General features: G+C 53.3%; 1 protein-coding gene across 1 annotated transcript in view; it reads left to right on the top strand.

Annotated features, from left to right (window-relative positions):
- The first annotated feature begins 211 nt into the window (after positions 1-211).
- The window catches only part of LOC119977767 (amyloid-beta A4 precursor protein-binding family B member 2-like), a 75,806-nt gene continuing 61,351 nt past the window's right edge, over positions 212-14,666 (top strand). Inside the window, exon 1 of the mRNA XM_038818970.1 lies at positions 212-953. Coding sequence (XP_038674898.1) covers positions 224-953 — 730 coding nt within the window. The 5' untranslated portion in view covers positions 212-223. The remainder of the gene's footprint in view (positions 954-14,666) is intronic.

The following is a 14,666-nucleotide window of genomic DNA, read 5'->3' as shown; positions in this document are numbered from 1 at the left end:
TGCCTCCCCCCAGCATTGATCCTCGTCTGCTGACTAAACCTGTGATCTGGAATGGTGCTTGGTGGGTTCAGGAGAATCTGTATTGGCTTCTCTGGATGGTACTGGACTGGAGCTATCACAGGAATGATGGGTGGCATGGCCTTCTGTGAAAGTGTATGGAAGGATGTTGGTCACCAGTTGGTTAACTGTCCCTTCTGTTTAATTTCAGAGTGATAGAGGCACCATGTCGAGCTCTGTAAGTAACCAGACGGGTCTGGTGAACGTCATGAGCTGTGTGACCCCAACACTGACTCTCAACCTGCGCTCCTCACACAACGAGCTGCTCAACGCGGACATCAAGAGGTCAACGCCACCCAAGGGGCGTAAGGTTTATGCTTCCACTGACCTTCAGGCTGCTATGGGACTGGCTGATGAGACGGCCAACAGCAAGTGGCTGAAAGATGGGCGCAACCTGATGCGCAAGGCGGCGGAGCACGAGAGGAAGGACCAGAATCGGAATATAACCTCCAAGACGGGAGAGTCTGAGAGCTCAGCAAACAAGGAACAGCCTGAATCTGGGGACAAGGGACAAACAGTGAATCAGGCCACACCCCAGAGTAAAGGCTTTCTCAGTTACTACATGGGCCTGGAGCTTTCCCTCGACACGTGCGGTGGGGATAGTGAGAAAGGGCAGCCGCTTGTCCTCCGACTGGACCAGGCAGACTGTGAGAGCTGCGAGTCAGACTCTGCTCAACCTGCTGATGTGCAGCAGCCCAGCTCCATGCTGCTTGGAGAACAGTCAGCAGAAGATGCTGCAAAGACCAGACTGACCAACCCAATGGAAGCCCCCAGTGAACATCGGAAAAACTCTTGTCTGTTCTTTGGAATGAGGAACACGGCTGTGAGTGACGAGGACTCGAGTTGGACCAGCCTATCCCAGGGTAGCGCTTCCTGGAGTTCGCCCGATGACATTGGTACGTTCCAACATAGCTTCACCTTCACTCCTGTGACATGTGCATTGGGTGATCGTAAGAAATAAGAGCCGGGGTCGGCCATTCTGGCCCTTCAATAAGATTGAGGCTGACCTGATATTGGCCTCAATTCCACTTTCCTGCCTGTCCACAAGCCGTTCTCTCCTGGGCAGATCAAACGTCTGTATCCCTCTGCCGTGAATAAACTCAATGGCCCATCCTCAACTGATGAACTGTGCATTATGAGGGTGGGAGAGGAGGTGATGGGAGGAGAGGAGCGTGATGGGGGAGGTGGAGGGTGTTGGGGAGGTTGGAGGGTGATGGGGGAGGTGGAGGGTGTTGGGGAGGTTGGAGGGTGATGGGGAGATGGAGGGTGATATGGAGGGAGTTGAAGAGGTGGAGGGCGCTGGGGAGGTGGAGGGTGCTGGGGAGGTGGAGGGCGCTGGGGAGGTGGAGGGCATTGGGGAGGTGGAGGGCGCTGGGGAGGTGGAGGGCGCTGGGGAGGTGGAGGGCGCTGGGGAGGTGGAGGGCGCTGGGGGGGTGGAGGGCGCTGGGGAGGTGGAGGGCGCTGGGGAGGTGGAGGGCGCTGGGGAGGTGGAGGGCGCTGGGGAGGTGGAGGGCGCTGGGGAGGTGGAGGGCGCTGGGGAGGTGGAGGCCGCTGGGGAGGTGGAGGCCGCTGGGGAGGTGGAGGGCGTTGGGCAGGTGGAGGGCGCTGGGGAGGTGGAGGGCGCTGGGCAGGTGGAGGGCGCTGGGCAGGTGGAGGGCGCTGGGCAGGTGGAGGGCGCTGGGGAGGTGGAGGGCGCTGGGGAGGTGGAGGCCGCTGGGGAGGTGGAGGCCGCTGGGGAGGTGGAGGCCGCTGGGGAGGTGGAGGGCGCTGGGCAGGTGGAGGGCGCTGGGGAGGTGGAGGGCGCTGGGGAGGTGGAGGCCGCTGGGGAGGTGGAGGGCGCTGGGGAGGTGGAGGGCGCTGGGGAGGTGGAGGCCGCTGGGGAGGTGGAGGGCGCTGGGGAGGTGGAGGGCGCTGGGGAGGTGGAGGGCTTTGGGCAGGTGGAGGGCGCTGGGGAGGTGGAGGGCGCTGGGGAGGCGGAGGTCGCTGGGCAGGTGGAGGGCGCTGGGGAGGTGGAGGGCGCTGGGGAGGTGGAGGGCGCTGGGGAGGTGGAGGGCGCTGGGGAGGTGGAGGGCGCTGGGGAGGGGGAGGGCGCTGGGGAGGGGGAGGGCGCTGGGGAGGGGGAGGGCGCTGGGGAGGGGGAGGGCGCTGGGGAGGGGCAGGGCGCTGGGGAGGCGGAGGGCGCTGGGGAGGCGGAGGTCGCTGGGGAGGCGGAGGGAGCTGGGGAGATGGAGGGCATTGGGGAGGTGGAGGGCGCTGGGGAGATGGAGGGCGCTGGGGAGGTGGAGGACGCTGGGGAGGTGGAGGGCGCTGGGGAGGTGGAGGGCGCTGGGGAGGTGGAGGGCGCTGGGGAGATGGAGGGCGTTGGGGAGGTGGAGGGCGCTGGGGAGGTGGAGGGCGCTGGGGAGACGGAGGGCATTGGGGAGGCGGAGGGCGCTGGGGAGGCGGAGGGCGCTGGGGAGGCGGAGGGCGCTGGGAGGCGGAGGGCGCTGGGGAGGCGGAGGGCGCTGGGGAGGCGGAGGGCGCTGGGGAGGCGGAGGGCGCTGGGGAGGCGGAGGGCGCTGGGCAGGCGGAGGGCGCTGGGCAGGCGGAGGGCGCTGGGCAGGCGGAGGGCGCTGGGCAGGCGGAGGGCGCTGGGCAGGCGGAGGACGCTGGGCAGGCGGAGGGAGCTGGGGAGGCGGAGGGCGCTGGGGAGGCGGAGGGCGTTGGGCAGGTGGAGGGAGCTGGGGAGGTGGAGGGAGGTGGACGGCGTATATAGATATGTCACGAATAAAAGTATGACTAGGGTAAGAGTAGGGCCAGTCAAGGACAGTAGTGAGAAGTTGTGCGTGCAGTCCGAGGAGATAAGAGAGGTGCTAAATGAATATTTTTCATCAGTATTCACGCAGGAAAAAGACAATGTTGTCGAGGAGAATACTGAGATACAGGCTACTAGACTAGAAGGGCTTGAGGTTCATAAGGAGGAGGTGTTAGCAATTCTGGAAAGAGTGAAAATAGATAAGTCCCTTGGGCCGGATGGGATTTAGAACAGTACAGCACAGAACAGGCCCTTCGGCCCTCGATGTTGTGCCGAGCCATGATCACCCTACTCAAACCCACGTATCCACAACCCGTAACCCAACAACCCCCCCTTAACCTTACTTTTATTAGGACACTACGGGCAATTTAGCATGGCCAATCCACCTAACCCGCACATCTTTGGACTGTGGGAGGAAACTGGAGCACCCGGAGGAAACCCACGCACACAAGGGGAGGACGTGCAGACTCCACACAGACAGTGACCCAGCCGGGAATCGAACCTGGGACCCTGGAGCTGTGAAGTATTTATGCTAACCACCATGCTACCCTGCTGCCCATTTATCCTAGGATTCTCTGGGAAGCTAGGGAGGAGATTGCTGAGCCTTTGGCTTTGATCTTTAATGTGGAGATGCCGGCGTTGGACTGGGGTGAGCACAGTAAGAAGTCTTACAACACCAGGTTAAAGTCCAACAGGTTTGTTTCAAACACGAGCTTTCGGAGCACGGCTCCTTCTTCAGGTGAATGGAAAGGCTTGTTCCAGAAATGTTTATATAGACACAGTCAGAGATGCCCCGGAATGCGAGCACCTGCAGGCAATCAAATCATCAAAGATGCAGAGAGAGAGGTAACTCCAGGTTAAAGAGGTGTGAATTGTCCCAAGCCAGTTCAGTCGGTAGGCCTCTGCAAGTCCAGGCTTGTTGGTGGGGGCCGAATGTAATGCGACATGAATCCCAGATCCCGGTTGAGTCCGCATTCATGCGTGCGGAACTTAGCTATAAGTTTTTGCTCAGCAATTTTGCGTTGTCGCGTCTCCTGAAGGCCTCCTTGTAGAATGCTGACCCGGAGATCAGAGGCTGAATGTCCTTGACTGCTGAAGTGTTCCCCAACTGGAAGGGAACAGTCCTGCCTGTTGATAGTCGCACGATGCCCGTTTATTCGTTGTCGCAGTGTCTGCATGGTCTCGCCAATGTACCACGCTTCGGGACATCCTTTCCTGCAGCGTATGAGGTAGACTACATTGGTCGAGTCGCACGAGTATGCGCCGCGTACCTGGTGGGTGGTGTTTCCACGTGTAATGGTGGTGTCCATGTCGATGATCTGGCATGTCTTGCAGAGATTACCCTGGCAGGGTTTTGTGGTGTTGTGGTTGCTGTTCTGAAGGCTGGGTAATTTGCTGCAAACAATGGTTTGTTTGAGGTTGCGCGGTTGTTTGAAGGCCAGTAGTGGGGGTGTGGGGATGACCTTGGCAAGATGTCCATCCTCGCTGATGATGTGTTGGAGGCTGCGAAGAAGATGTCGTAGTTTCTCCGCCCCAGGAAAGTACTGGACAACGAAGGGTACTCTGTCAGTGGTGTCCCGTGTTTGTCTTCTGAGGAGGTCGGTGCGGTTTTTTGCTGTGGCGCGGTGGAACTGTCGATCAATGAGTCGAGCGCCATATCCCGTTCGTACGAGGGCATCTTTCAGCATCTGTAGGTGTCTGTTGCGCTCCTCCTTGTCTGAGCAGATCCTGTGTATACGGAGGGCTTGTCCATAGGGGATGGCTTCTTTAATGTGTTTCGGGTGAAAGCTGGAGAAGTGGAGCATCGTGAGATTGCTCGATGCTCCACTTCTCCAGCTTTCACCCGAAACACATTAAAGAAGCCATCCCCTATGGACAAGCCCTCCGTATACACAGGATCTGCTCAGACAAGGAGGAGCGCAACAGACACCTACAGATGCTGAAAGATGCCCTCGTACGAACGGGATATGGCGCTCGACTCATTGATCGACAGTTCCACCGCGCCACAGCAAAAAACCGCACCGACCTCCTCAGAAGACAAACACGGGACACCACTGACAGAGTACCCTTCGTCGTCCAGTACTTTCCTGGGGCGGAGAAACTACGACATCTTCTTCGCAGCCTCCAACACATCATCAGCGAGGATGGACATCTTGCCAAGGTCATCCCCACACCCCCACTACTGGCCTTCAAACAACCGCGCAACCTCAAACAAACCATTGTTTGCAGCAAATTACCCAGCCTTCAGAACAGCAACCACAACACCACAAAACCCTGCCAGGGTAATCTCTGCAAGACATGCCAGATCATCGACATGGACACCACCATTACACGTGGAAACACCACCCACCAGGTACGCGGCGCATACTCGTGCGACTCGACCAATGTAGTCTACCTCATACGCTGCAGGAAAGGATGTCCCGAAGCGTGGTACATTGGCGAGACCATGCAGACACTGCGACAACGAATAAACGGGCATCGTGCGACTATCAACAGGCAGGACTGTTCCCTTCCAGTTGGGGAACACTTCAGCAGTCAAGGACATTCAGCCTCTGATCTCCGGGTCAGCATTCTACAAGGAGGCCTTCAGGAGACGCGACAACGCAAAATTGCTGAGCAAAAACTTATAGCTAAGTTCCGCACGCATGAATGCGGACTCAACCGGGATCTGGGATTCATGTCGCATTACATTCGGCCCCCACCAACAAGCCTGGACTTGCAGAGGCCTACCGACTGAACTGGCTTGGGACAATTCATACCTCTTTAACCTGGAGTTACCTCTCTCTCTGCATCTTTGATGATTTGATTGCCTGCAGGTGCTCGCATTCCGGGGCATCTCTGACTGTGTCTATATAAACATTTCTGGAACAAGCCTTTCCATTCACCTGAAGAAGGAGCCGTGCTCCGAAAGCTCGTGTTTGAAACAAACCTGTTGGACTTTAACCTGGTGTTGTAAGACTTCTTACTTTGATCTTTAAGTCATCTTTTATCTACAGGAATAGTGCCAGAAGACTGGAGGATAGCAAATGTTGTTCCCTTGTTCAAGAAGGGGAGTCGAGACAATCCCGGTAACTATAGACCAGTGAGCCGTACTTCTGTTGTGGGCAAAGTCTTGGAAAGGTTTATAAGAGATAGGATGTATAATCATCTGGAAAGGAATAATTTGATTAGAGATAGTCAACACGGTTTTGTGAAGGGTAGGTCGTGCCTCACAAACCTTATTGAGTTCTTTGAGAAGGTGACCAAACAAGTGATGAGGGTAAAGCAGTTGATGTGGTGATATGGATTTCAGTAAAGCGTTTGATAAGGTTCCCCACGGTAGGCTATTGCAGAAAATAGAGGCATGGGATTCAGGGTGATTTAGCAGTTTGGATCAGAAATTGGCTAGCTGGAAGAAGACAAAGGGTGGTGGTTGATGGGAAATATTCAGACTGGAGTCCAGTTACTAGTGGTGTACCACAAGGAACTCATTTTGGGGCCACTGCTGTTTGTAAGCTGCAGAGCTGGGCTGACAGGTGGCAAGTGGAGTTTAATGCATAAAAGTGTGAGGTGATTCATTTTGGAAGGAATAACAGGAAGACCGAGTACTGAAAATGAAAATCGCTTGTTGTCACAAGTAGGCTTCAATGAAGTTACTGTGAAAAACCCCTTGTCACCACATTCCAGCGCCTGTTCGGGGAGGCTGGTACGGGATGGGCTAGATGGGCTTTAGAGTGGTTTCACAGGTCGGCGCAACATTGAGGGCCGAAGGGACTGTACTGCGCTGTAATGTTCTATGTCACAAAGATGATTGATGCAGGTAAGGCAGTGGATGTTGTCGATATGGACTTCAGTAAGGCCTTTGACAACGTCCCTCATGGTAGAGTGGTACAAAAGGTGAAGTCATACGGGATCAGGGGTGAGCTGGCAAGGTGGATACAGAACTGGCTAGGTCATAGAAGGCAGAGAGTAGCAATGGAAGGGTGCTTTTCTAATTGGAGGGCTATGACTAGTGGTGTTCCGCAGGGATCAATGCTGGGACCTTTGCTGTTCATAGTATATATAAATGATTTGGAGGACGAAAGGGAAAATGCTGGAAAATCTCAGCAAGTCTGGCAGCATCTGTAGGGAGAGAAAAGAGCTAACGTTTCGAGTCAGATGACTCTTTGTCAAAGCTTTGACAGAGTCATTGGACTCGAAACGTTCGCTCTTTTCTCTCCCTACAGATGCTGCCAGACTTGCTGAGATTTTCCAGCATTTTCCCTTTCGTTTCAGATTCCAGCATCCGCAGTAATTTGCTTTTATCCAATGATTTGGAGGAAAATGTAACTGTCTGATTAGTAAGTTTGCAGACGACACAAAGGTTGGCGGAATTGCGGATAGCGATGAGGACTGTCAGAGGATACAGCAGGATTTAGATCGTTTGGAGACTTGGGCGGAGAGATGGCAGATGGAGTTTAATCCGGACAAATGTGAGGTAATGCATTTTGGAAGGTCTAATGTAGGTAGGGAATATAGAGTGAATGGTAGACCCCTCAAGAGTATTGACAGTCAGAGAGATCTAGGAGAACAGGTCCACAGGTCACTGAAAAGGGCAACACAGGTGGAGAAGGTAGTCAAGAAGGCATACGCCATGCTTGCCTTCATTGGCCAGGGGCATTGAGTATAAGAATTGGCAAGTCATGTTGCAGCTGTATAGAACCTTAGTTAGGCCACACCTGGAGTATAGTGTTCCATTCTGGTCGCCACACTACCAGAAGGATGTGGAGGCTTTAGAGAGGGTGCAGAAGAGATTTACCAGGATGTTGCCTGGTATGGAGGGCATTAGCTATGAGGAGAGGTTGAATAAACTCGGTTTGTTCTCACTGAAACGACGGAGGTTGAGGGGCGATCTGATAGAGGTCTACAAAATTATGAGGGGCATAGACAGAGTGGATAGTCAGAGGCTTTTCCCCAGGGTCGAGGGATCAATTACTAGGGGGCATAGGTTTAAGGTGGGAGGGGCAAGGTTTAGAGGAGATGTACGAGGCAAATGTTTTTACACAGAGGGTAGTGGGTGCCTGGAACTCGCTGCCGGAGGAGGTGGTGGAAGCAGGGACGATAGTGACGTTTAAGGGGCATCTTGACAAATACATGAATAGGATGGGAATAGAGGGATACGGACCCCGGAAATGTGGAAGATTTTAGTTTAGACGGGCAGCATGGTCAGCGCACGGGCTTGGAGGGCCGAAGGGTATCGGCTTCCACACCCTCCCCTGGCAACGCGTTCCAGGCGCTCACCAACCTCTGCATTAAAAAAGCCTGCCTCGCACATCTCCTCTAAACTTTGCTCCACCGACCTTAAACCTCTGCCCCCTGGTGACTGACCCCTCCACCCTGGGAAAGAGTGCCTGCCCCTCCACTCCATGGCCCTCATAACCTTGTAGACCTCTACCAGGTCATCTCTCAAACTCCACCTTTCTTATCATAGAATTATAGAATTTACAGTGCAGAAAGGGCTCATTCGGTCCATCGAGTCTGCAGAGGCCCTTGGAACGAACGCCTCACCTAAGCCCACTCCTCCAGCCTATCCCCGTAACCCAGTAAACTAAGCCCACTCCTCCAGCCTATCCCCGTAACCCAGTAAACCGCCCAACCTTTTTAAACACTAAGGGCAATTTATCATGGCCAATCCATCTAACCTGCACAGCTTTGGACTGTGGGAGGAAGCCGGAGCACCCGGAGGAAATCCACGCACACAGGGGGGGGAACGTGCAGACTCCGCACAGACAGTGACCCAGTGGGGAATCGAACCCTGGAGCTGCGAAGCAACAGTGCTAACCACTGTGCTACCATGCTGCCGACGATTCATTTTCTGCAAAGTTGACGAATGGTTGCCACCTCCGGGTGAACCCTAACAGAGACCCTCTCAAGGCGAACTTGATTTTCTCCAAACAGAGAAAGCTAGCCATGTCAGTTAGCCAGGTCTCCGACTTCGGGGGCTTTGCGTCCCTCCAAGCTAATAGTATCCGTCTCCGGGCTACCAGGGAAGCAAAGGCCAGAACATATAGAATTTACAGTGCCGAAGGAGGCCATTCGGCCCATCGAGTCTGCACCGGCTCTTGGAAAGAGCACCCTACCCAAGGTCAACAACTCTACCCTATCCCCATAACCCAGTAACCCCACCCAACACTAAGGGCAATTTTGGACACTGAGGGCAATTTAGCATGGCCAATCCACCTAACCTGCACATCTTTGGACTGTGGGAGGAAACCGGAGCACCCGGAGGAAACCCACGCACACACGGGGTGGACGTGCAGACTCCGCACAGCCAGTGACCCAAGCCGGAATCGAACCTGGGACCCTGGAGCTGTGAAGCAATTATGCTATCCACAATGCTACCGTGCTGCCCAATGTCTGCCTCTTTCTCCTCCTGGATTCCCGAGTCTTCCGACACCCCGAAAATCACCACCTTTAAACTCAATACGATCCTTATATTTAAAACCTTGGACATGACGTCTGCAAACCCCTCCCAAAATCCCCTCAGCTTCGGACATGTCCAGAACATATGGACATGGTTCGCTGGTCCTCCCGCACACCTTGGGCACCTGTCTTCTACACCAAAGAACCTGCTCATCTGGGCCACTGTCATGTGAGCCCGGTGAACAACCTTAAATTGTATCAGGCTGAGCCTGGCACATGTTGCGGACGCGTTGAATCTACTCAACGCCTCCGCCCAGAGACCATCCTCTATCCTCCCAGCTCCTCCTCCCACTTGCGCTTCAGCTCCTCAGTCTGCGTGTCCTCTGACCCCATGAGCTCCTTATAGATGTCGGAGACCTTCCGTTCTCCCACCCACACTCTGGAAACTACCCTATCCTGAATCTCCCTTGGCGGTAGGAGCAGGAAGGTTGAGACCTGTCTACGTAGGAAGTCCCGCACCTGCAGATACCTAAATTTGTTTCCTCTCGCCAATCCAGATTGCTCCCCAGCTCCCTCAAGCTAGGATAGCTCCTTCTATAAACATAGCTCCCATCCTCTCAATTCCTGCCTTCTGCCATCTCCGAAACCTCCCCGGCCATCCTTCCTGGGGAAAACCGATGGTTGTTACAGATTGGAGAGCAGACCGATGCTCCCTCCGCTCCGACATGTCTCCTCCATTACCCCCAGAATCTCAGAGCCGCCACCACCACGGGGCTGGTGGAGTACCGTGCCAGCGGGAACGGCAGAGGCGCAGTTACCAACGCCCCCAGACTGGTGCCCTTACATGATGCCGCCTCCATCGCTTCCATGCCGATCCTCCCCCACTAACTACTTCCTGATCCTGGCTATATTCGCCGCCCAATAATAGTTACTGAAGTTTGTCCGCGCTAGCCCACCCTCCCCACGGCTCCGCTCAATCATCCCCTTTTTTACTCGCGGGGTCTTACCCGCCCAGACAAAGCCAGATATCACCTTACTGACCCGTTTAAAGAAGGACCGAGGAATAAAGATGGGGAGACACTGGAACACAAACAGGAATCTCAGGAGGACCGTCATCTTCACCGTCTGGACCCTCCTAGCCAGTGATAACGGGAGCACGTCCCACCTCCGAAAATCTTCCTTCATTTGGTCCATCAGATGGGTCAGATTAAGTTTGTGCAACCGTTCCCATTCCCGCGCCACCTGGATGCCTAGATACCTAAAACATCCGCCTACCACTCTAAACGGCAGTTCCCCCAGTCGTTTCTCCTGTCCCCTTGCCTGGATCGCAAACATCTCACTTTTCCCCATATTTAGTTTGTACCCCGAAAACTGGCCGAATTCCCCCAGAATCCTCATGATTTCTTCCTTCCACTCTATTAGGTCCGATACGTATAGGGGCAGGTCGTCTGTGTAGAGTGAGACTCTGTGTTCCACTCCCCCCCCCCCCAGACCAATCCCTTCCAGCCCTTTGAGGCTCTCAGCGCAATTGCCAACGGCTCTATAGCCGGCGCGAACAGCAGTGGGGAAAGGGGGCATCCCTGTCTCGTCCCCCGATGTAGCCTAAAGTAGTCCGCTTTCGTCCGTATGCTCGCCACAGGAGCCTGATGCTGCAACCTGACCCATTGAATAAAGCCCCGCCCAAATCCGAACCATCCCAGCACGTCCCACAGATATTCCCTTCTCCTCGATCAAAAGCCTTCTCTGCGTCCATTGCAACCACTACTTCCACCCCCTACCTTTTGGGGGCATCATGATCGCATTTAGCAAACTTCTTACATTGGACACCAACTGCCTTCCCTTAACGAACCCCTTCTGGTCCTCCCCAATCACATCACAGTCTTCAATCCTAGAGGACAACATTTTGGCCAGCAGTTTGGCGTCCACATTCAATAGGGATATCGGCCTGTAGGACCCACACAGCTCCGGATCCTTATCCCGCTTCAGAATCAGCGAGATCGTGGCCTGTGACATTGTCGGGGGCAGCACCCCTCTCTCCCTTGCCTCATTGAATGTCCTCATCAACAGTGGCCCCAATATCCCAGTGAACCTTTTATAAAACTCCGCTGGGTACCCATCCGGCCCCGGGGCTTTACCCAACTGCATGACCTTCAGCCCCTCCGCTATCTCTTCGATGTTGCCACTTTCAAAGATCTGTGGACCTGCACATCCAGATCTCTCTGATTCTCTATATTCCAAAGAGTTTTGCCACTGGCGCAGCACGGTAGCACAGTGGTTATCACTGTTGCCTCATAGCACCAGGGTCCCAGGTCCGATTCCCGGCTTGGGTCACTGTCTGTGTGGAGTCTGCATGTTCTCCCCGTGTCTGCGTGGGTTTCCTCCGGGTGCTCCGGTTTCCTCCCACAAGCTCCAAAGATGTGCTGTTAGGTAATTTGGACATTCTGAATTCTCCCTCTGTGTACCCGAACAGGCGCTGGAGTGTGGCGACTGGGGGATTGGATCGGATTTTGTTTATTGTCACGTGTACCGAGGTTCAGTGAAAAGTTTTTTTCTGCGAGCAGCTCAACAGATCATTAAGTACATGGGAAGAAAAGGGGAATAAAAGAAAATACATAATAGGGCAACATAATAGAAAAGAAAAAACATAATCGGGGCTTTTCACAGTAACTTCATTGCTGTGTTAATGTAAGCCTAGTTGTGACAATAACTATTATTATTATTATGGTATATTTCCCCTCTATGTTAGGCTTACCAAAATGCATTACTTCACATTTGTCTGGATTAAACTCCATTTGCCATTTATCTGCCCAAATCTCCAACCTATCTTACATCCCTGCTGTACCCTCTGACAGTCCTCATCGCTATCCGCAATTCCGCCAACCTTTGTGTCATCTGCAAACTTACTAATCAAACCAGCTACAATTTCCTCCAAACAGCAGAGGCCCCAGCACTGATCCCCGTGGAACACCACTAGTCACAACCTTCCATTCAGAAAAACACTCTTCTACTGCTACCCTTTGCTTTCTGTGACCGAGCCAGTTCTGTATCCCTCTTGCCACCTCACCTCTGATCCCGTGTGACTTCACCTTTTGTACCAGTCTGCCATGAGGCACCTTGTCAAATGCTTTACTGAAGTCCATGTAAACAACATCCACCGCCCTCCCCAGCAATTTCCTCCCTTGCTTCCCTCAGTATTCTGGGGTAAATCCCATCCGGCCCAGGAGACTTGTCTACCTTAATATCTTTTAAAAGACCCAATACCTCCTCCTTTCCGATGTTAACATGATCCAGACTGTCCACACACCCTACCCAAGAATCAGAACAGTACAGCACAGTACAGTAGGTATTAAGATCCAATACCTACTCTTTTTCGAAGTCAACATGACCCACACTGTCCTCACACCCTACCCAAGAATCATCTTCCACAAAGTCCTTTCCTTTGGTGAATACTGATGCAAAGTACTCACTTTGCACCTCGTACATTTCCTCTGGCTCCACTCAGATTCCCCCCCACCCCCCCACTGTCCGTAAGTGGTCCAATCCTTTCCCTGGCCACCCTCTTGCTTTTTACATATGAATAAAAAGCTTTGGGATTCACCTTAATCCTACTTGCCAAGGGCTTTTCATGGCCCCTCGTAGCCCCCCCTAATTTCCCGCTTCAGTACTTTCTTTATATTCCTCAAGGGTTTCGACTGCCCCCACCATTCCAGACCGTACAAAAGTCTCCTTTTTCTTTTTGACGAGGTTCACAATATCCCTCGTTATCCAAGGCTCCCTAAACTTCCCCATACTTATCCTTCATTCTCTCAGGAACGTGACTTTCCTGAATCCTTTTTTAAAAAAATTTATTGTACCCAATTGATTTTTTTCCAATTAAGGGGCAATTTAACATGGCCAATCCACCTACTCTGCACATCTTTGGGTTGTGGGGGCGAAACCCACACAAACACGGGGAGAATGTGCAAACTCCACATGGACAGTGACCCTACACCCTGTAAGGACTCCATCCCTTTCAGCTCCTTCGCCTCCGTCGCATTTGTTCCGACGATGCCACTTTCCAAAATGGTGCTTCGAAAATGTGTTCCTTCTTCCTCAACTGTGGTTTCCCACCTACAGTTGGTGACAGGGCCCTCAACAGTGTGCGGTCCATCTCCCACGCCACTACCCTCTCCCCCTCCACTCCCTCCCAGAACAAGGATAGAGTCCCCCTCGTTCTCACATTTCATCCCACCAGCCTCCGTATGCAAAGTATAATCCTCCGCCATTTTCGCCAACTCCCGCGTGATGCCACCACCAAACACATCTTCCCATCACTCCCTCTGTCAGCATTCCGCAGAGACCGTTCCCTCCGAGACAATCTAGTCCACTCCTCCACCATACCCAGTACCTCTCCCATCACCCATGGCACCTTCCCATGCAATCGCAGGAGGTGTAACACCTGCCCCTTTACCTCTTCCATGCTTAACATCCCAGACCCAAATCACCCATTCCAGGTTAAGCAGCGTTTCACTTGCACCTCTTTCAATTTGGTCGACTGCATTCACTGCTCCCAATGTGGTCTCCTCTATATCGGAGAGACCAAACGCAGACTGGGGGATCGCTTTGCTGAGCACCTTCGGTCTGTGCGCATTCAGGATCCTGGCTTTCCTGTTGCTTGCCATTTTAACACAACACCCTGTTCCCATGTCCACATGTCTGTCCTTGGCCTGCTGCAATGTTCCAGTGAAGCTCAACACAAACTGGAGGAACAACATCTCATCTTCCGGTTAGGAACACTACAGCCTTCCGGCCTGAACATCGAATTCAACAACTTCAGATGATCAGCTCTACCCCACCTCGACCCATTTGTTTTCATCCCATTTCATTTTAACTGTCTTTTACCATTTCTTTCTTTCTTAATATATATTTAATTCCCGCCCCCCCCCCCCCCCCCCAATCTTATTCACCTTTCTCCTCTTTGCTTCTCTCTTCCCCTCCCCCCACATCTACAGTTCATCCTCTGATGTTAGTTTCTCTGCTGTTTGGCCTTTCACATCTTTTGTCCTCTCTGGGGACTGCCATTAACACTCTGTTCCCTTGGTATCTGTGGCCATTAACACTCTTTCCCCTTGGTATCTGTGGCCATTAACACTCTTTCCCCTTGGTATCTGTGGCCATTAACACTCTTCCCCCTTGGTATCTGTGGCCATTAACACTCTTTCCCCATGGTATCTGTGGCCATTAACACTCTTCCCCCTTGGTATCTGTGGCCATTAACACTCTTCCCCCTTGGTATCTGTGGCCATTAACACTCTGTTCCCTTGGTATCTGTGGCCATTAACACTCTTCCCCCTTGGTATCTGTGGCCATTAACACTCTGTTCCCTTGGTATCTGTGGCCATTAACACTCTTCCCCCTTGGTATCTGTGGCCATTAACACTCTGTTCCCTTGGTA

Source organism: Scyliorhinus canicula, chromosome 14 (genome assembly GCF_902713615.1).
Source record: "Scyliorhinus canicula chromosome 14, sScyCan1.1, whole genome shotgun sequence".
In the NCBI taxonomy this organism is placed as follows: domain Eukaryota; kingdom Metazoa; phylum Chordata; class Chondrichthyes; order Carcharhiniformes; family Scyliorhinidae; genus Scyliorhinus; species Scyliorhinus canicula.
This window is presented reverse-complemented; position numbering and strand designations above follow the sequence as displayed.